The 21,045-nt window shown below is 44.8% G+C and overlaps 1 protein-coding gene across 4 annotated transcripts in view; it reads right to left on the bottom strand.

Annotated features, from left to right (window-relative positions):
• The window catches only part of Tcf20 (transcription factor 20), a 177,665-nt gene that overhangs the window by 48,728 nt on the left and 107,892 nt on the right, over positions 1–21,045 (bottom strand). For all 4 annotated transcript variants that reach the window (XM_042697944.1, XM_042697943.1, XM_042697941.1 and 1 more), the window contains exon 2: positions 1,747–7,461. In XM_042697944.1, coding sequence (XP_042553878.1) covers positions 1,747–7,425 — 5,679 coding nt within the window. In that variant the 5' untranslated portion in view covers positions 7,426–7,461. The remainder of the gene's footprint in view (positions 1–1,746; positions 7,462–21,045) is intronic.

A 21,045-nucleotide genomic window follows, 5' to 3' on the forward strand; every position in this document is an offset into this window, starting at 1 on the left:
CAACACAGAGGCATTATTCTGAGCAAAATGCAATTATGTACAATATTGAAAATACCATAGTAAAAACTCTTTGGTGCAATTAATTAAAAAAAAAAAAAAGCCAGGTGCTGGTGGCTCACACCTGTAATCCTAGATACTCAGGAAGCTGAGATCTGAGGATCACTGTTCAAAGCCAGGCCCCAAGTCCACAAGACTCCTATCTCCAATGAACCACCAGAAAACTGGAAGTGGTGTTTTGGCTCAAAATGGTAAAGCGCTAGCCTTGAGCAAAAAAGCTTGGGGACAGTGCCCAGGCCCAGAGTTCAAGCCCCACGATTAAAAAAAAAAAGACAAGGAAGCAGGCATGGATAAGGAGATAAGTACCAGTGGGTGGGAGGACTAACAAGGAATATGAATGGGAACGTATATGGCCATCTTAGTTTATTTTCATGTGTGAAATTGAACAATGAAGACTATTAAGATTATTTTAAGAAGGGGGAAAGGAATGGGAAGAAAGGAGGGGGGGAAGGGACTATAAGGATACACTGATTCTATGTGTGGCAAAATCACAATGAACCCATCCCCCATACAACTACTGTATGCTAAAAAGTACAATCAGAACTGCTCCAGTCCTCTCAACTAGAACACTGCAAGCCAGAGCCCAAGGAACAATGAATCTAAAATTGAGAAAACAACTTCAAGTCAGGAATCCCATACCTGTTCAACTCCCAATTAAGCATGAGTGTGGAATAAAGACACATCCAGAGAGAGAAGACCCTAATATACTTCCCATGCACCTTTTTCAGGAAACTACTAAAGGATGATGCTTTTCTAAATGAAAGAAAGATGATGACATGGTAATAGCAGTGCTCATCAGCATAGTAAGCTTGGTAAGCACTTCCAGAGTATTGTGAAACAGACCTAGAAAATAAATATCAATTGCAAAGCAGGCTTAGGAAGATAAATGAACAAATGGGGGAAAAATGAGTTAATAAACCAAGAGCAATGCCTGCCAAGAGGCCAAAGCAAGAGAGATTGGGAGTTTCAGTCCAAAATGGACTACAGAGCAAAACCGTCTAACAAAACAAAATAAAACAAGACCAAAAACAACCACACAAAATCCAAGCAATGAAATGTTTTCGAAGGGAGGTATAATTATTGTATATTTTGTTGAGTATTACAGATGAGTAATAATTTTTTTTTTTTTTTTGTCGATTATGGGGCTTGAACTCTGGGCCTGGGCGCTGATCCTGTGTTCTTCAGCTAAAGGCTAGCGCTCTATCACTTGAGCCACAGTACCACTTCTGGTTCTGAGTGGTTTATTGGAGATAAGAGTCTCACAGTCTTTCCTGCCCAGGCTGGCTTTGAACTGCGATCCTCCGATCTCAGCCTCCTGAGTAACTAGGATTACAGGTGTGAGCCACTGGCACCGGGCCATAATATTTTTTTTAAATCAACAAATAACAAATGGCAGATTATTACACAGAAATAGAAGAAACTAGCAGACACTAACTTCTAGAAATTGGACTAATTACTGAAAACGGGTATCTCAGAAGCAAGAGTCAGGGTTAAGGAAGGGTGGAAACTCCTGTTTCCTGAAATATCACTGGTATGACAACTTTGCAACCTTATGGATATGTAATTGACAAGTACTCAAAAGTTAAAGCTTCCAAACTACTTGATTCATTTTCTGCTCATTATTTGGGCCTAGATATGTTAAGAATGAAGAATAAAATCCCAAGCCAGTAAGGGATTTCTCCTACTCACCATCTCTCTGGCTATTTCCAGCGCTTCCTGCAGGCCATAGAGCCTGCCGCAGACCAGGTAGATTCCATTGGCCCAGAGAATACAACCCTCATGGACCCAAAATTCATTGCTGTCAAGAGGTAGTTCAGGGATTTGTAACTCCAGCTCAGGGCCACCTTCTGAAGTGGTGGGCAGGGAGGGTTTTGCGTCCAAAACAGTCTTTTCACTGCTGCCCTCGGTGGCTGCTTTTTTACAAGGGAGCCCCCTAGACAGGGACCGAGGGCCTCCTCCACAGTCCTCTGAGCGGTGGCGCCGCTTGAACCTGGGATGTGCTGCCAGGCTCCTCTGCTCCTTCTGCTGCTGCTGCTCCTCCTCCTCCTCAGTGTCCGTCTTGGAGCCATTGGAAGCACTTTTGTGCCGAACTTTGACCTTGCTCTGCATCTCCATGGCCCTCTTAGGAGGAGGATTCTTAGGGAGCGTGGCTGCATAATCTTGGGGATAAAAGGGTCCAAAGAGGTCACCCATGTTCCGGTAACTGGCCCATTTGCCACACAGACAGCAAACCAGGTGTCCCATAACAGAAGACTCTGTCACTACAGGTCCCTGTAGCATAAAGGATGAAGCAGGGAGTGCCTTGCTTTCGGTGCTGCTGGGGGGAGGGGTCAGGGACCTCTGACCCTTCCGGCCCCTCACCAATTTGGTCTGTTCCTCTTCTTCAGCATTGATGATTGTACAAACGGCTCCAAGTTCACATTTATTTACTACATGAATGTAAGGGAAAAAAGACTTGTTCTTGGCATCAGTTTTATCCAGTGGCTGGGTGGCATATTTTAGCTTGATCTCCGGCTCTTGGGGTTCTACGATGGGGACTGCTTGTTTGGTTTTTCGTTTCCTTGGCTGGGTCCCAGGCTTCCTTCTCTCCCTCCTCTGCCTCTGTTTTTTTGGCTTTGGCTCTCCATCAGTAGAACCTTCTGGTATCTGAGGGGGCTGAGGAGGTGGAGGGGGTGGCTGCTGCTGTTTCTTTTGCTTATTCACACTACCGATAGGTCTCCCCTTCTTCTTTCCTGATGGGAAATATCCCTTTGGAGGGAAGCTCTCTTGTTTGGGTGAAATCATGACTGTATCGATTTCCTTCTCTTCAGTCTTGGGGTTTGATTCCGGGGCCAATACACCTACTGGAGTTACATTCTTTGAGTCAGGAAAAACTAAAGGTGCTGTTCCACCCAAGGAACCATCTGGTCTCCCTTGGTTACTGCCAGGCTTCTGTGAGGTCGTGGGTGTCATGGCACCAGGGGGTTCCTTCCCGGTAGGAACAGTTTCTGGGTGTGTCTCTATCTTTACTTTGTCATCCCCACTGCTGCGCCACTCTTCTGAAGATCTAGGAAGAGGCTTTTCGGTGTTGGACTCCTGGCTGGTTGCACTGACCAGATCAGATACTACTTCGCCTTTTCTCTTCTCCACCTCGGCCTCTGGAGCAGCCGCAGCAACAGCCCCACTGTCAGAAGGACCACTCTTCAGGGACAGTATGTCATCCAGAGTGACAGTGTCTGCCCCGACCTCTGCACTATTTGTGGATGCACTCCTCCTAATATTTGGGGATGTGATCTTCTGAACTATAGCTTCCAATTTCAGTCCCCGCCCTTTCCGTGGGGGCAGTATTTTGGTCTTAGCAGGGCTAGTGAGGGTAACAGCAGGGCAGTTTCTATTATCTGGGTTTGGGAGGTCCCTGGAGGAATCTCTCTTAGGGATAGACTTGATATCCTGACTGTGAGCAAGATGGGCATAGGAATTGAATGCTTTATCGGCACCTTCTTTGACTGGGTGAAGGAGGCGTCCTTTATCTTCAGAATTACTGTTCTTTATATCATGTGACTGTCTCTTACTGGGAATGGGAGAGATAAAAGATCGGACGCGCCTCCGCATGATTAAGGGGTTCTGAGAAGAATGATCTTCTTGACCTGGAAGCCTTAGCATTACATTGCCAGGTTTGGATGACTGTGTCGACTCAGCCAGCCCATGTCCATCTGTCTCATGGGGTGGCCCATACCTCTTCTGATTGGACATCCCTGTAGGCCCACTACTTTTGGCAGAAGTCTGCCGAGAAAGATCCCAACAAGAGTCCTGTTGTAACTTCTGGGAGCCTTTGGAAGGCAATCCATCACTAGACATGAGGCAGCGCCCCGATTCTTGAATGCCGGGGTCATGGTAAGTCCCAACTGGTGGACCGTACATCATACCATCTTTGTCATTTTTCAGAGGGCTCCGGACTCTGTCAAGAAACTGCTGCTGCCGCGGGCTCTTCCGTGGCCCATCCTGCCTGTGCTGTGCAGCAGCAATCACTCCTTGAGCAGAACTGCTGCTCCAATCTTTATACTCCTCTTGTTGCTGTTGGTACATCTGTCTCTTATAGTGAAGCTGCGAGTTCAATCCAGCACTAGGATCTCCATAAGCATGAGCTCGAGTGTTTGTGTGATAAGCAGAAGCCAGGCTCTCCGAGTTGGCAGAAAAGGGAGCGTGTAAAGAACTCCTGTTGGCCCTCTCTGTAAAGGTCATGTGTGGGTTCATGTGATGAGGATCTCCTCCTGGGCCTCTGCTCCTACCAGGAGACATCTTTAATTTTTCTGCAAAGTCATGATACTGAGAAGGGGATCGTCCCCTCATGGCTTCCCGACTACCAACTCTGCCAGGGACCCGCCGCATTGGTGTGGGTCTGCTGTCTTGCGGGCCATAGTCTGAAAGGGAATCGTGGGTTGCTGCCCCAGGGCTGGCATTGCCACGGTAAGACTCATGCTTTATGCTAGTAGGATGGCAGTGGTCTCCAGATTTCTTGTTGAAACTAGCTTGGGATTTAGACTGTTCAAAGTCTTCTTCTTTTATCTGCCCGCTCTGGGATTTCAGCTTTGTTTCCATGGACACCAATCCACCTGGAAGAATGACCGACTGACTTAAACTTGGGTTGAGGCGTTCATTCCTCCCAATTCTGGAATCAGCACCCATGTGTCCCAGGGAGTGAGCCCCTGGGTCCCTGACAATTTGTCTTAGTGGCGAAATATCACAGATCACTGACCTCCTTTCAGAGAGGGAACCACCAGGCTCATGGGCTGATGAAGAAGGCTCTATCTCAAACTTTCTGGGAATTGGGTAGTCAGCCAAATTGATCTGTTTCATTTCAGGAGCTGTGCTGCTTGATTTCCTTTCCCAGGGGCCCCAGTGGGGATTTTCTAACAGGGATCCAATGCTTTTGTTCAGAAGGCCCCTGCTAGCTAATTCATTAGTCTGACTGACTAAGATGTTGGGTCTCGTGCTTCCTTCCAGGCCACCAGCCATACCCTGATGCTCCTGAGCACTCCTAGAATACCTCCTGTCCGGATGGTGGTGGTAACCCTGAAGCACTTCCTGTAGGAGGCTGGGGAATTTCTCATTTCTGCCCTTGCGCTCCCCATGGCCAGTGAAATCCCCCTTTTCCTGTCCCGTTGGATATTGAGGAAAGCCACTAACATTTCGTGCCATAGCTGACCCAAAACTCTCTTTGTAACTATAGCGCAGGCTTCCAGGAGACTTGCTAGGCTCAGTCCTGCCTGTGAACCCAGGGCCTGCTACAGAGTGGCCACTCTGACCATTGCCTTCTCCATTGTGGTTGGAGCTATTATCGCCATTCTTATTTCCTTTGTTTCCTCCTCCTGGGGGCTCGGGCTGTGGAAGTGATGTGTGACTGGCTTCCTTTGCTCCGCTGTTGCTGGGTGGCCTCTGAGTGACAGGAGGATCATCCTCTTGGGAGCTTTTATCTTGTCCACCAGGCTTTTCCACACGGCCTGTCATGGCTTCTCGGGAGACTATCACCCCAACTGTCTTCTCATTGACTTTTGAGCTTCCATCAGGAGACAATGGAGTATCTTTAGTGCCTGGTGAGGTAGCCTCTTCTCTGGCTGCAGGACTGGCATTGAGTCTGGGGGGCTCATTCTGAGTGCCTTGTGCTGGAGAGGAGCCTGCTTTCTCTGAGGTTCCACCCTTGTAGGTGGTGTCAGAGCTGGTGCTCTGGCCGCTTAGTTGCCTCACTCTCTCCCCTGGATCCTCCGAACTGCTAGAGCAGCCTCCATCCAATGACTCTGCCATAGGGGACTTCAGTTGTTCTTCAGGCTGTGAGGAGCCTTCTGAGTTTGTACAGCTATCTGCCTTCTTAGAGGAGGAGGAGGGCCTCTTAGAGGTCTTCTTCTGAGGTGTCAGGGCATCAGAAAGTAACATGTGCTGGACAGTGTTGGGAAGATTGGCCACTTGAGTACTCAGAGCACTCAGACTACTCAACCCAGGATCTGTCAGCCTCTTTTCTGGTGCCCCTTCTAGTCCAAATCCTTTGAAGCCTGCAGAATGAGAATTGGGACTGGGCATCATTGATGGTGTTGGACTGAGCTGAGGCATTAACTGTAAAATCCGGTTTCTGGAACCCATGGGCACATTGCCTTGCCCACACTGAAGATTGTCCCCACTCTGCATCAGAGGAGAAGGGGTGGAGCTACAGCTTGGAGACTGAACCACAGAGGCAGCTGGAGAAGGGTTAGATATAGGGCTAAAGTTCTGGTGAAACTGCATGGGGGACCTCACAGGAACATCAGGCTGGTTGTACTGCCCCACTGGGCTTTGCAGGGGCAACTTCGTGGCAGTGTTGGTGTACTGCATCACATGCTGAGGGGGATGCTGCTGCTGCTGCTGCTGCTGCTGCTGTTGCTGTTGCTGCTGCTGTGGCTGTGGCTGTGGCTGCTGCCCCTGCTGGGTCCCTTGTGGAATCTTCGCCTGTTCAAAATTTTTCATGGATTGAGGTTGATAGCTGTAATTTGATTGTGTCCCATAAGCCTGTGTGTTAGAACCCACATTATGCCCTTCGTACTGGGATCCAGCATTCACACTGTAACTACCATCATAGCTCTGCCCAGACTGGCTGAAACGCTGTGGTGAAGGAAAAGAGGAGGAGGAGGAGGAAGCAGAAGACTGGTAGTGTTGGCCAAACTGACCCACTCTTAACTGGTAACCAGCAGCAGAGGACGGCAGAGTTGAGGGCCGCTGCATTGGCTGCAGATGGGATGAGCCAGAGGCTGGCTGGCCAGTAGCTTGTGGCAGAGGCTGATGGGATTGGTAAAGCTGCTGTCTCAACTGTTGTACTTGCTGCTGCTGCTGCTGCTGCTGCTGGCTAGAAGCCTGCTGTTGGTACTGAGCACTGCCCGGAGAGAAAGGCCCTGTGTAATCCTGTTGATAATGAGACACACCACCCAGGGCAGAATGCTGTGCTTGAAACTGGCCCACATGACCCTCACTCCCATACTGATTGCCGAAGCTGCTCCCCTGGGGGGGTCCGTAGCTCTGCACAGGCCCAGAAGGCCTTCGCTGAGGCGGCTGTGGTGTTCCTGCTGCCACAGGGTCTTTGTTGCCTGCCATGTAGTAAAAATCTCCAGCCTCTTTCCTGAAACCCTGATAGCCTTGATGGCCAGAGGTCTCACTAGCCATTGCTGCTGCAGCAGCCACTGTTCGTCGTCCGCCGCCACCGCCACCACCACCACCACCACCACTACCACCACCTGCACTCCCAAAATTCTGGAACATCTGGGCCTGCCGAGGGCTAAACTCTTCTATCCGGGATGAGCCATGTACCTCCTGTGGGTAGCTCTGCTGGTTTCCGTGGTAACTGCTTTGCTCCCGAAAGGACTGCATGCTGTTCAGTAGCACAGCAGCAGGCCAACAGCCCTCCTGGAGAAGGAAGAAGAGAGAGAAATGCATGAGCCACAGCACCTTGGCACAAACAAAATCAAGCCTAAGACAATTTAGCCCACATGAAGCTGATTTGAATTTCATGTCCTTTCTTATTCTATCCATTTCTCATCATGAGAATAAGAAAAAGAAATAAATGGTCTGAAGAAGGGAGGTGTCCCAACAGAATTTTTGAAATGCCCCAAAATATATACAAATTCACTATAGCTCTTAAGGAATTTATTATTAGAATAACTGTCTTACTGTATTTGCCAGCTACCTGTGGTGACGAGTGACTTAAGATATTCAACCTCAACCACTGGATGGGTTCTTTATGCTGCAGCCACCCAGACCAGCTTTGGGACCCACCTCTTCAAGTATAATTGTATAAAGGCATTCTTCTCAATTCCCAGGCACAAAGGGCTAGATTTGAGCCAGAAAGTAACAATGAATATTCTTTCAGCCTTTTTTAGAGGTCTTCAAGAAGTTCCTGCCCCTCTAACCTCATGGCATTTCATTTGCTAATCTAGTATTTTTATTATTGCTATCCCTATAAATGAAGGAGCTAAAACAGTTATTTGGGGAACAGTAAAAAAAAAAAAAAAAGTGACACAAATACCAAGTCCAGGACCCAGACTCTTCCCAATTATCTTATTGAGCCACCATTTTGTACTGCCTTTGCTAATGTATCATCATCTTATTTAAGTTAACTGAGATGTGGTTTTATTTTTTTCCTTTGCCTTGACTTGTCTCCTCCTCACAGTCAGACATGAATAGGACATCAAATCACTCCAAATGGCTTTAAAAACCAATTGTTTAAGAAGTTACGAAACATACAAACTAGGGTGGGATCCTAATAGACAATTTTCTTTTTTCTCTTTCCTTCCTTCTCTCTCTTTCCTTTTCTTTTCTGGTCGGTTGTGGGGCTTGAAGTCAGGGCCTGGTCATTGCTCCTGAGCTGTTTTGCTCAAGGCTAGTGTTCTACCACAGCTCCACTTATGGTTTTCTGGTGGTTAACTGGAGATAAGAGTCTTACAAACTTTCCTGCCTGTGCTGGCTTTGGACTGTGATCCTCAGATCTCAGCCTCGTTGTCACTAGGATTACAGGTGTGAGTCAGCAGCACCTGGCTCTCTCTCTCTCTATATATATATATTCCTAATAGACAATTTTCTTACAGTGATTTATAAAGCCTTCTCAAGAGGGGTTAAAATGGAGCTGCCCACAAAAATCAGTAACCCCTTACAAAGTGAAGTAGATTCATCTACTTGCTTCTCGGTCAGGCCCACAACACTTCTACATAGGAACTGTTCTCCCTGTTGTGCTCTGCCCTACTATACATATGGCTTGTCCTTCTCACCTCTTTCCGCTCTGGGCAAATATCACCTGATATAAGGTCTTCCTTAGCCTTCCAATACCACTTGTTTGCTGTATGTGCTACTTGTTTACTGTCTATCTCTAGAGACTAGAATATAAACTTCATAAAGGGCAAGGACTGTCCAATCCTAGCTATAATCTGCATGTTATTCAAACAGCAGTTTGCTGAATGATTAAACGATACAAAAAACTAGGTCTCAGAACTAGGCTAGAAGTCATATATTCAGAGATGCTACTGAGGGAGTGAAAGAAGAAAGAAAAATAGGGTATGTTCTGTCTTAAGGCAGAGCTAGAGGATGTTGATAAGCTGCCTGTTCTAAGGGAAAACCCAACTTAATTGGAGCTACATGAAAACTGTGAGGAAAGACCTCAGAAGTAAATACAGATCACAGTGGAAGATGGTTAGTAACCTCAACCTCTGAAAGCCTGAGCCACTTCTGAAATGTCTTAAATAGCTAGACAGGGCTTTGTTCTTTAAAATTCTGATTATACAGAAGCAGAATTATGACCCAAAGCCATCTCATAAGATTCACACACAAAAAATATCCATATCTAGCTTGGAATTGGTGGCTCATGCCTATAATCTTAGCTTAGGATGCTGACCAGTTCACAGTTCAAAGCCAAAGCTGTGAGACTCTCATCTCCAATTAACCAGCAAAAAACCATATATGAAGCTGTGGCTCAAGAGGTAGAACACCAACTATGAGTGAAAAGGTCTACGGAGAGCAGAAGGTGCTGAGCTTGAGCCTCAGTACTGGCACTGCAAAACAAAACAAAACAAAATACATCTAACGGAAACTAACTGCTTCTCATCTGCTTCCAACACTGAGACTACTTTCTCTGTTCCAATGAATCTACCAACAGGTAATTGGCCATTTATGTATGCACTATAATGCTCAATACTTCCAGCATTTACATGCAATAGCTCATTTAATCCTAGCAACACAAGCATTCTCATTTTACAGATGAGGAAATTTAGGCATGAAGTTCACTAAGCTCCTGAGAGTCAGGGCGGAGAGCCACACAGTTCCCACAACACTTTCTTCATGCTACGCTTCCCAGATGATATTCCACAAGGTCAGTAACAGATGCCGCTTGTCCTGCCAGAAGTTGGCCTTGAAAGTAGGCAGCTGCCGACAAAGTGCTACTCTCTCGCAGGAACTCCAATGCTGTTCCAGCTGTCTCTACCTCTTCTATCGTTTCAGAACTGTGAAGAACTGTCAACTGTCCATGTGTGTATTTCTGGTTGCAGCATGCATCCCTTCTAGTTCTTAAGTACCAATGGCTGCCTTCAGATGATGAAACAAGGCTGATAGGGGCTAACCTGACCAAAAACTTAGCAGCTCAAAGAATGAAAAGCTGTCTTGAGAGCTGATTTCTATAAATATTTTACATGTAGTTTAATTAACTACTATAAATAAAACCAGGTTTCTGAAGATTTGGTGCCCTGCTCTGTTTTTCTAAATAGGAGCCTCTGAGCTAAGACCACTTTAGACATCAGCACTGGGCCTGCGGCTGCCTGGCTAAGAAACTATCTTTACAGAGAAAGAACGGTTCCTCCATAGGGTTCTCCCAGCCTCTCTCCACATTCTCTGTCCTGTACCATGTCTTTCTTCCTACAGTTAAGAGTTGTGTGCCTGAAGAACACAAATCTATAGCCAGCATCTCCTTCAAGGTACTGGTCAAGCTAAATGTTCTCAGCACACGGGAAGCACAAGCACCAGAGAGTAGCTGCAAGCTTTATTAGAGTTCCAAGTAAACAACTAGGAAAGCAAACATGCCAGCAGTAAGAAACGTAAACCTGAAGTACTTGAAATTTTACTATAGCATATAAAGTAAGATAATAATAAATATCATCCCAATAGTATTCTATCATTATTTACTTACATGACAGTACTGGAACTTCAACTAGGGCCTTGCACATGCAAGAAGCTCTACCAATGAGTCATGCTACCAGCATTTCTTTGCTTGTTATTTTTGGAATGGGCCTTTCTATTTTTTTACCTGGAGTAGCCTCGAACTGTGATATTCCTACTTAGGCCTCCTGTATAGCTAGGACTGTGGACATGTGCTATGGTTAGTTGCTAAGACTTCAGATTTACTTTTTTTTCCCCCATAAGCTGGCCTAGCACCACAATCATTCTACTCTCTATCTCACAAGTAGCCACTATTTCTTAAAGAAGAGCATTAGTGCAATCAGTTTAGAGCGTTGTGATTAATGGCAAATGCCCCAATTTCCTTGTTTGACTAAATTCATGTACTAAAGAAAACTCAGCATAGTGGTACAAGCCTGTAATGCCAGGTACTCAAGAGGCAGAAGGTCGCGTGCCAGTGGCTCATGCCTGCAATCCTAGCTACTCAGGAGGCTGAGATCTGAGGATCATGGTTCAAAGCCAACTCAGGCAGGAAAGTCCACGAGACTTATCTCCAGTAAACCTCTCAGAAAATGAGAAGTGGCATTGTGACCCAAGTGGTAGAGTGCTAGCCTTGAGCTGAAGAGCACCCAAACCCAGAGTTTAAGCCCCAAGACAGACAAAAAAAAAAAAAAAACAAAAAGGAGGCAGAAGGCATGAGGATTGGGAATTAAAGTTAGCCTGGGAAGTTATTCAGACCCTATCTATAAAACAAAATACAAACAAATGGCCTAAGGTGTGGTTCAAGTGGTAGGTCTAGCATGCCTGAGGCCCTGGACAGAAAACAACAGTGTAGTAAGGAAAATTTGATAAAGAAGCCAGTCACCTGTAAGGAATTTTCATAGATACTGAACAAAGAAATTGACCTACTTCACTTCCCTCCCTGTTCTTTTTTTCTCGCTTTCTCAAGGCAGTGAAGACAAGAACTTTATACCACCGCATTCCAGAGTCTGAGTTCTGTTGGGCTGCGGGAAGGCCAAGGATCTTGAAACCTTATAGAAACCCAACATTAACTTTCTTCTGTCCTTGGCTGTCACAGGTTCTCTAAGTTATTCAAATTATCTTCAAGAAAGTTTTTCTCAGAGGCTGAGGTGTGGCTCAAGTGGTAGAGAGCCTTTTTACAAGCTTGAGACTCTGAGTTCAGATCTAGACCTGGGAGGTGACAAAACAGGCAAAACATCCACAAAGGAAATTCCTCATCTCCCTAAATGTATCCTTTCTTTGCCGTAGACCTTCCATGCTTTAGGCAGAATGTGATAGTACACATCTATAATCCCAGAAGGTAGATTATGAAGTATGTCTCATTGGTAGAGCAAGGGTGAGGCCCTGCGATCCAACCACAGTATTGCCCAAATTAAGAAACAATCAAACCCCAAGGTATTAACCACCTACTGGCTTCTGGTTCTATTCCTGTGTGGGATGTTCTCTGACCCCAGGCCTAACTCTAAACTCCATGATACCCTGGGAGATATAATGCTGGGACTATCAACAGGTTCTACCACCCTCTGGCTTCTGGCCCAGTTTGAAGTTACAGATTTACTCTCCTGGATCTTACCCTTTCTGAGCTGGCAGTATTTTTCTACCAACGGCAACAGCTCTGTGGCAACCTGAATTATTAAGTCACTTTTTCTGAGCTCCAGGAACCACTGGTACTTCCTGCCCTTCAGGCTTGGAGGTAGTAACTCCCTGTGATTGCCAGACCAGAAGACGGTTTTTCCAGTCATTCTCCAGACCTTGCTCATCTTTGGCAAACAGCCCCTTTATTAATCTGTGGCTTTATCAATCAGCATCAGGGTTATCCAATCTGTGTTCTCCTCTGCAACTCAGAAACTGGGGGCTACCCTCCCAGAACCTCTTCCAGGTTAGAATGTGTGGAGATGCACAAGACAGAATTGGAAGACAGAAGAGACCAATTCTCTTGGGAAGCAGCTGCAGCAGATATGGACTCATAGTGGCTCACCATGAGCTCTGCCATCACTCGGGGCTTTCAGCCGGAGGTCATCAGTGTGACTTGCTTAGGCAAGTCGTCCTAACATCTTCTAGTGATAACCCAACTCTTTATTCCTGTATCAATCAAAACCCTTCATAGCCCAGCGCTGGTGGCTTGTGCCTGTAATCCTAGCTCCTCAGGAGGCTAAGATTTGAAGACTGAGGTCCAAAGCCAGCCCAGGCAGGAAAGTCCATGAGTCTCATCTCCAATTAACTATCATGCCCATCCTTGCCACGCCCCCCCCCCCAGCAAAAAAAAAAAAGGGGGGGGGCAGAAATGGAGCTGTGGCTCAAGTGGTAAAGGAAAAAAAAAAAATCTGGGACAGCATCCAGGCCCTGAGTTCAAACACCAGTACCAGCACCCACTCCCCCCCAAAAAACCTCCATACTTAGGGAGTTTTTCTTTTCCTGAATGAACTCTGAATGCTACAGTTAAATGATCCTCTAGCTACAAGTCTGAATGTGCCATCTGTTTTCTACCGGGGCCCTGACTGATCAAGTTCTTCTCTCATTCCTAGCATTTCTGAGTACACTATTATCACTTTGGGAGCAAGGGACTTTCTATTTCATGCAATATGGCATACAGCAGGGACTAAAAATTTTCCCTCAACAAAACACCTAGAAATGTCAGACAAAATGTACAATAAGGCTAGAGGAAATGCCCAAGGTTCAAAACTGGGAGGGGTACTAAAAACAGTAGGAAGCAGAAGGTTAATTCTGAGCCAGGGATGGGGTGGGGCCTGTAGCACTCATTAACCATACTGCAGGGGTTTTAATGACTGCAGAGACAGAAGGTAGGGCCTCTGGCCCTCTTTAGTTGGAAGTGGGGAGACAGATCATTCACTTTGTACTATACGACTCTAGACAGTGCCACTTGTGGTGGGAATATTTCTATGAAGATAACAACGTGTACTTATTCTTAGGTAGCCCCCAGTTCATTTGGGGGGGGAGAGATTACTGGAGTTTGAGCTCACTAGCTTATTTTCAACAATAAAGAAAATGCTGCTTTTTCCTTAACTGTTCCAGCTTCCTATCCTCTGGGGAAACCATGATCACTGTGAGCCAGAAGGTTTAAAAGAAACCTACACTTTAACTCTTCGTACCTTTTAAAGATGTTGCCTGCCCATGACACTGCTTCTTTGCTGTATTTGCCCTTTCCTCTCTAACCTCAACAGGGCCATTTCCATCTTTCTCACTAGTTCACCTCCTGGACTTCTTTGTCCCTGCACCAACCCATCAATAAAGGAAAAAAGCTTTCTTCACCTGCCCATCTTGACAGCATCAGCCTCTCCATAGACCTGGACATCTTTCGGTATCTTCCCAACAGCTTCTGTTCCGCTCAAACCTCCCTGACAAGCCACTCAAAGGCCTCTCTAACCTCAGCCTTCCCTGAAGCATCCCTAGGTCCATACATTCCTTCCCAACATACCAGGTCACCTGAGAATCTCAAGAGCTGCTAAATGTGACCCTCACTTCAAGTCTTCCTTAAATCAGAAAGTCTGTTGGCTTTACATCTCTTGGTGAAAAGAGACTTAGTAAAACATTTTTTTTTTTTTTTTTTGGGTCCAGTCGTGGGGCCTGAACTCTGGGCCTGGGCGCTGTCGCTCAGCCCTTCAGCTCAAGGCTAGTACTCTACCACTTGAGCCACAGCGCCACTTCCGGCTTTTTTCTTTTTGCTTATGTGGTGCTGAGGAATCGAACCCAGGGCCTCGAGCATGCAAGGCAAGTGCTCTACCACTGAGCCACCTTCCCAGCCCAGTAAAACACATTTAACTTTAGCCAGTATCTAAGGTACATTTTATTGATATAGTAATTATACAACTTTTTTTTTTTTTGGTTGGTCATGGGCTTGAACTCTGAGCTTGGGCACTGTCCCTGCACTCTTCAACTCAAGGCTAGCTAGCGCTCTACCACTTGAGCCACAGTGCCACTTCCAGTTTTCTGGTGGTTAATTGAAGTTAAGAGTCTCACAGATTTTCCTGCCCCAACTGGCTTTGAACTGCGATCCTTAAATCTCAAGCCTCCTGAGTAGCTAGGATTACAGGTGTGAGCCACCAACACTTGGCTTATTATCCAACTTCTGCATGTCACACATTTTACATCACAATTAAGGACAAATGGGGGAAATGATAAATTATACAAACTGAATCTTCCAAGTCTCTTTTCTAGGAAAAGTTGGAACTGATACTCTAAATTCTTTAGATTCTAAAGCCCAGAAATCCTTTCTTTTCCTACAACACAAATTGAGTAAGGAACATTGAAAATTCTGACCAATACTTGGATCAGATCTGAAATAACAGTGGCAACTGCTTATTTACTGTATGCTTTACATATGCCACACACTCTACCAGACGCTTTATATACATGTTAATATGTTCAACTGACCACTCTCTGATCTAAGATGGGTTAGTACTCCTTTTGTAAACTGAAGCTGAGAAGTTAAATGAGCAAACTATTTCTAGTAAATAGGTAGGTAATAAAATGATAAACCCAGATCCAGTCTATATTCCTGGTAGTACCTTCCTTAAACCAGCAGCAACACAATGCTGTACTCTCACGGAAAAAGCTAGTTGTTTTTTTTTTCTAGATGGTGGTTATGGTACTGTGTAAAACTCAGGGCCTCGTGTGTGTGAGGTAGGTATTCTACCACTTGCATCCTTCCTCAACCTTTTTTTATTTTAGTTATAAATCCCATGGAGGGTCTCTTACTTTTGCCTGGTGAACCATGACCAAATATATATGTACAAAAAGTGAAGGCATAAGTTCGTTGCTATTAAAGTTTTCAAAAATATTTAATAAATGAAATCCCATCTGGAGGTTAGGCTGAGAGACAAAAATAACAAAAGCAGTGTAAATTATTACAATCACTGGGAATACGAATTGGTAATAACAACCAATGTTCCCCCCCCAAAAAAAACCAAAAGAAACCAACCCAAGAGATTGTTCTAATGGTATTTGTAAGAAAACAAAAACTGGCAATGTCCTAAGGATCACTTGGAAATAATTGTGAGATATTTACTGTAAGAAATAACATACAATTACTGAAAGTAATTGTCAAGATTCTAGCATCACAGAAATGTATAATTATGTGACATCAGATGAAGAGCAAAATATGAACTCATACCTGTGCTGTATAGTTACATCTATCTGGAAATTAGGTTTCCTTGTAGACCAGGGCCCAAAAAAAATGCTATGAAAAAATGAAAACTTGTGGATTACCTACAAATACACAATGTTGATAGTTCCCTTCTCACCTTTCCTTTCTATTTACATTAGTGTTTGTGTAAAAATAACTTAAAATTTTATTAACTTTATTTAAAAATTATACTCCTCATAAATGACATCCCCTCATGTAATCTGTCCCAAAGGAGAACAAAAGACTTCTCTGACAAGAAAAGGAGGCGTAGGAGCCTGCACAAACCTAGGTAGGGGAGTTTGAGTGAGTGAGTGAGTGAGTGAGTGAGTGAGTGAGTGAATGAGTGTGAGTAAGAGAGAAAGAAAGAGAGAAGGGGGGGGGGGGGGAGTCCACATCCCAAATAAGAAAGAAACAGAAACAGAAACGGAAAGGGAAAGGGAAAGCAGGAGGAGAAAGAAAGACAAAACCAAGGACTAAAGGCAGAACAAAATCGGAAAAATCCTATATAATGAAAAGACTTTACTGAAGGGTCCAAAAGAGCTTAAAATAAAACAAACCTCAGGAACTAGAATACACAGCATAATTAGATGAAGAGAGCTGGTTTCAAAAAACAGTCTTCATAGATTAGATAAAACAAGAGTGTTGTAGAGCCCTGGTGACTCATGCCTGTAATCCTAGCTACTCAGGAGGCTGAGATCTGAGGATCATGGTTTAAAGCCAGCCTGGGCAGGAGATTCCCTGTGAGACTCTATCTCTAACTAATCACCAGGAAACTGAAAGTGGTGCTGTGGCTCAAGTGGTAGAGTGCTTGGTTTGAGCTGAAGAGCTCAGGGATAGCTCCCAGGCCCAGAGTTCAAGCCCCACAACCAACCAAACAAAAGACAAAAAACAAAAAAACAATAGTGTTAACTGCTTTTTTAAAATGTACAAAACAATGCAAGAAAAATTCAAAGTGTTCACATAACCCCTTCAACAATATTGCCCAATTCAATGTTTTATATCACTTGCTAATCCATTTGAGAGTAGGCTAAAGACAGGGAATTCTTTTTTTTTTTTTTTTTTTGGGGGGGGGGTCCGGTCATGGGGCCTGAACTCTGGGCCTAGGCGCTGTCCCTCAGCTCTTCAGCTCAAGGCTAGCGCTCGCTCTACCACTTGAGACACAGCACCACTTCCGGCTTTTTTCTTTTTGCTTATGTGGTGCTGAGGAATCGAACCCAGGGCCTCAGGCATGCAAGGCAAGCGCTCTACCACTGAGCCACCTTCCCAGCCCAAGACAGGGAATTCTTACTTCCATAATAGTCCCCCAAAGAAGAGCATTCTCCTTAAGAACCAGTACACTAGCCTCCACAATATGAAATCAACATTGATACTAAAATACCAATATAACTCAGACTCCATCTGAATTCTATCAAACAGTACCAACAATGCCTCTTTTATTCTTTCTGGTCCAGGTATGGCTCTACCAGTATCTGTCAATCTACAGTAGTAGCTCCTCAGGCTTTTCTGAACTTCTACATCCCTGTGGGAGTACAGTCACTTCACTTTTACTATGATCTTCAATCCGATACAAGTCTGTTTCCTTATTAGATACAGCATGTCATGGTTTCCTGCAACAACACAGACATGTGGCATGGCTCCTTCCAGTAAACAGCATCAAGATGGGACCCACAGTGACCCATCCCACCCATCACTGGTATGTTTACTACACTGGTCAAGCCCATTCTAACTGGTTTCTCTACTGTCATCTAACAAGTATTTTGCTGGACAAATTCTGACATTTGTCCATACCTTGGTTCTTTTGTCAAATCTCTACCCCAGTCAATGTCCACTGATGCCCACATGCACCCTTCACCTATAGTTGCCAAAGAGTGACATGTATGTTTTTTCTTTTTGCCTCACACTTGCTAGATGGCACTGTGCCACTTAAGCCACGTTTGGTTTTGTTTTTTAAAGTTTTCACATTAGGTAGTTTTTTGCTGAGGCTGGTCTCAAACTGCAATCTATTTACAGTCTACAGTAAAGCTGGGATCACACACAGCTAGGTAATAATTCAGGTGGGAGATGAAGGTCTTGATAATTGGAGCGGGGGTGTGGACTGGCCTAAAACCACAATTCTCCTGATCTCTGCCTCCCCAATAGCTAGGATTACTCATAAGCCACTGTTTCCAGCTGAAAGTTATACCATTCATCTATCATTTGTTCTACATGCACATAAGCAGAGCTTTGCATCTTCATTCATGTAATTCCACACTCAAATTGTTTCAAATCTGCCCAGTTGGAAACCTCTTCAGACTGGATCCAGTGACTTGACATGTTCCATTCTTTGCCCAACTTCCCTACTTCCTGGGACACAAAGATGCTTCAAACTCTTCTGGTACTGCCTCTAGACTCTGGAACTGGCCATTTCTCCAAAGACATTTGATTCTTTTCAGAGGAATGTAATATTTAGAAACAATGACCCAGGTGCTATGATTTTTCATTACTAGTGCTTCTAGCTGGAAATTATGCATACACATGAACACTCACTCCCATAGCTGTGTTTTAATATATAGAGTATATGTTAAAGGACCATGAGTTTACACTAATAAGAGTTCCAATGCAATAAATACCTCAGAGCTGTCTGAGAATTACATTTTTCTATGTAATTCCCTCCTCAGACAGTAAGAAACTTAACTCCCATTATCCTCAGTAAATCTTTATATGCTGGCTCAACCAATGTACTTATTTTACGCAACAATGTCCATCTCCCCACCTCTTCAGCCTCATTCCTTACATACTCCCCACAACCCACCTCTCCAACCCCTACAATCCCCACCGTCTTTGTGGGCTTGCGAGATGAATCTCTAAATTCACCTAAGGAAAGTCTAAAGAAAACATGTAAAAGCAAAAAAATTTAGGAAAGTATTAAAAGTCAGGAGCTCTTTTGCCCTACCACACCAAAACATTATTTTCCTGGTTAAAATAAAGGATACTGTGGTAACATCCTCTTGGAGAGAAAACTAATGGGTTAGACCCTACTTCAGGATACCCATAAAAACAAACTCTGTATTCAGGGCTAGGAATGTGGCTTAGTGGTAGAGTGTTTTCCTAGCATGCATGAAGCCCTGGGTTCGATTCCTCAGTGCCACATAGGAAAAAAGCTGAAAGTGGTGCTGTGGCTCAAGTGGTAGAGCGCTTGCCTTGAGCTCAGAGAGGCTTAAGGACAGTACCCAGGCCTTGAGTTCAAGCCGCAGGACTGGCAAACAACAACAAAAACAAACAAACAAACCTCTGTATTGATGAAAAAGCCAAGTATCAACCATCCTCCAAAATAAAAATGCATGTGAGGTTTACAAGAACACATAAACACTTAATCCTAAGGACCATTTTGGTGTTCTTTTTTTTCCTTCTTTTTTTTTTTTTTTTTTTGGGGGTCCGGTCGTGGGGCCTGAACTCTGGGCCTGGGCGCTGTCCCTCAGCTCTTCAGCTCAAGGCTAGTGCTCTACCACCTGAGCCACAGCGCCACTTCCGGCTTTTTTCTTTTTGCTTATGTGGTGCTGGGGAATGGAACCCAGGGCCTCATGCATGCAAGGCAAGCGCTCTACCACTGAGCCACCTTCCCAGCCCCCCCATTTTGGTGTTCTAACTACAATTGCTCACTAAACAAACCTGTGTTTGCTGGGGGAAGTGGCTAACTTTCCAAAAGGCAGGCAAAGTATAAGGTGTGGGCCTGCTAATAATAACTTCTTCTGCCAGAAAGCTAGGCCATGCTTTCAATCTAAGCACGATGGAGCCAATTAGCCTCAGAAGGCAACTAATTTTGTAGGACCAAATTTTTTGTGTTTACTATGGTAGATTAATAGTGGATTTTTTTCCAAACAAACTTTCTTGCTGTGTGTATAAACAAGGATAACAGTGCAAGGGAAAAAGCAAGGAAAGTGCTCAGGAGGCTCCAACTGGGATGTATGTTGAATTTGTATTAGAGGTTCAAAGGTAGTATTAGTCATTATACTTTTCTGTATGTTTGACATATTTTGGGAAAATAAAGTCATCCCATTCATCAGTTTGTAATATAACAGTTAAACACACAGTATCACTTTATATGTTTGCTGGTAAAGGCCTTGTTAGCAGTCTTTGGAAGGTTTAGAGCTACAGAGTGACATGCCGTGGTTTCAGTTCTCAGGTCTAAAACACCCTGGTTGTTTTGTGGGAAATGGATTAAGGGGGAGGCACAAGGGCAAAAGCAGAGTCAGTGAAGAAGCTATTTTAGTAGGTTGTGTAAGGGATGTCGGCTGCATGGATGAATATAGTGCTGATGGGTGGTCAAATAAAAGACACATTTTGATGTCAGAGCTAATAGAATTTGCTAATGGGTCAGATGTGAGGGACACCAACAAATGACAAATGACAGCAGGAACACTAGCAGAGCACCAGTATTGAAGTCATTTAATCTTCACAACATTCCCACAGGCAGGCATAGCCGACAGCTCCATGCTATTCAAATGAAGACTGTGAGGAAGAGAAAGGTATAGTCACTGTTCAAGGCCTCAACACTAGTCACTGGATGTGAACCCTGGCTTGGGTGCTTGTATCCCATCACCATCCCTACAGCATGATTGCAAACATGGAATGTTGGGAAGGGATGAGACAGAAAGTGGTAATCAGGAGTGTGTTGCTAGTCATTCCTCCGAGATTCCTACAGGACATCCAAGTGGAGTTGACTGGTAGACAAAAAGTGGCATGACTGGATCTCAGGAGAAAAGAGGGAGTGGGGATAAAAATGGGAAGACCATGGGGCTGGGAAGGTGGCTCAGTGGTAGAGCGCTTGCCTTGCATGCCTGAGGCCCTGGGTTCAATTCCTCAGCACCACATAAGCAACAAGAAAAAAGCCGGAAGTGGCGCTGTGGCTCAAGTGGTAGAGCGCTAGCCTTGAGCTGAAGAGCTGAGGGACAGCACCCAGGCCCAGAGTTCAGGCCCCACGACTGGACCAAAAAAAAAAAAAAAAAAAAATGGAAAGACCATGGGCACATACAACATTCAAAGCCAAAGAAGTGGGTGCAGTCAGGAGCAGATTTTCAGATTACAAGTTGTTAAATAAATCCATTTAGTGGGTCATAAATAGCACTTAGAAGGGGAGTGGAGTGGGGTCGCCCAAGAAATAAGCAAGCCAAGTGAGTGTGAAGCCCTCAGAG

The sequence above is a fragment of the Dipodomys spectabilis genome, unplaced genomic scaffold (assembly GCF_019054845.1).
Source record: "Dipodomys spectabilis isolate Male_0828 unplaced genomic scaffold, ASM1905484v1 ptg000230l, whole genome shotgun sequence".
Taxonomy (NCBI): Eukaryota; Metazoa; Chordata; class Mammalia; order Rodentia; family Heteromyidae; genus Dipodomys; species Dipodomys spectabilis.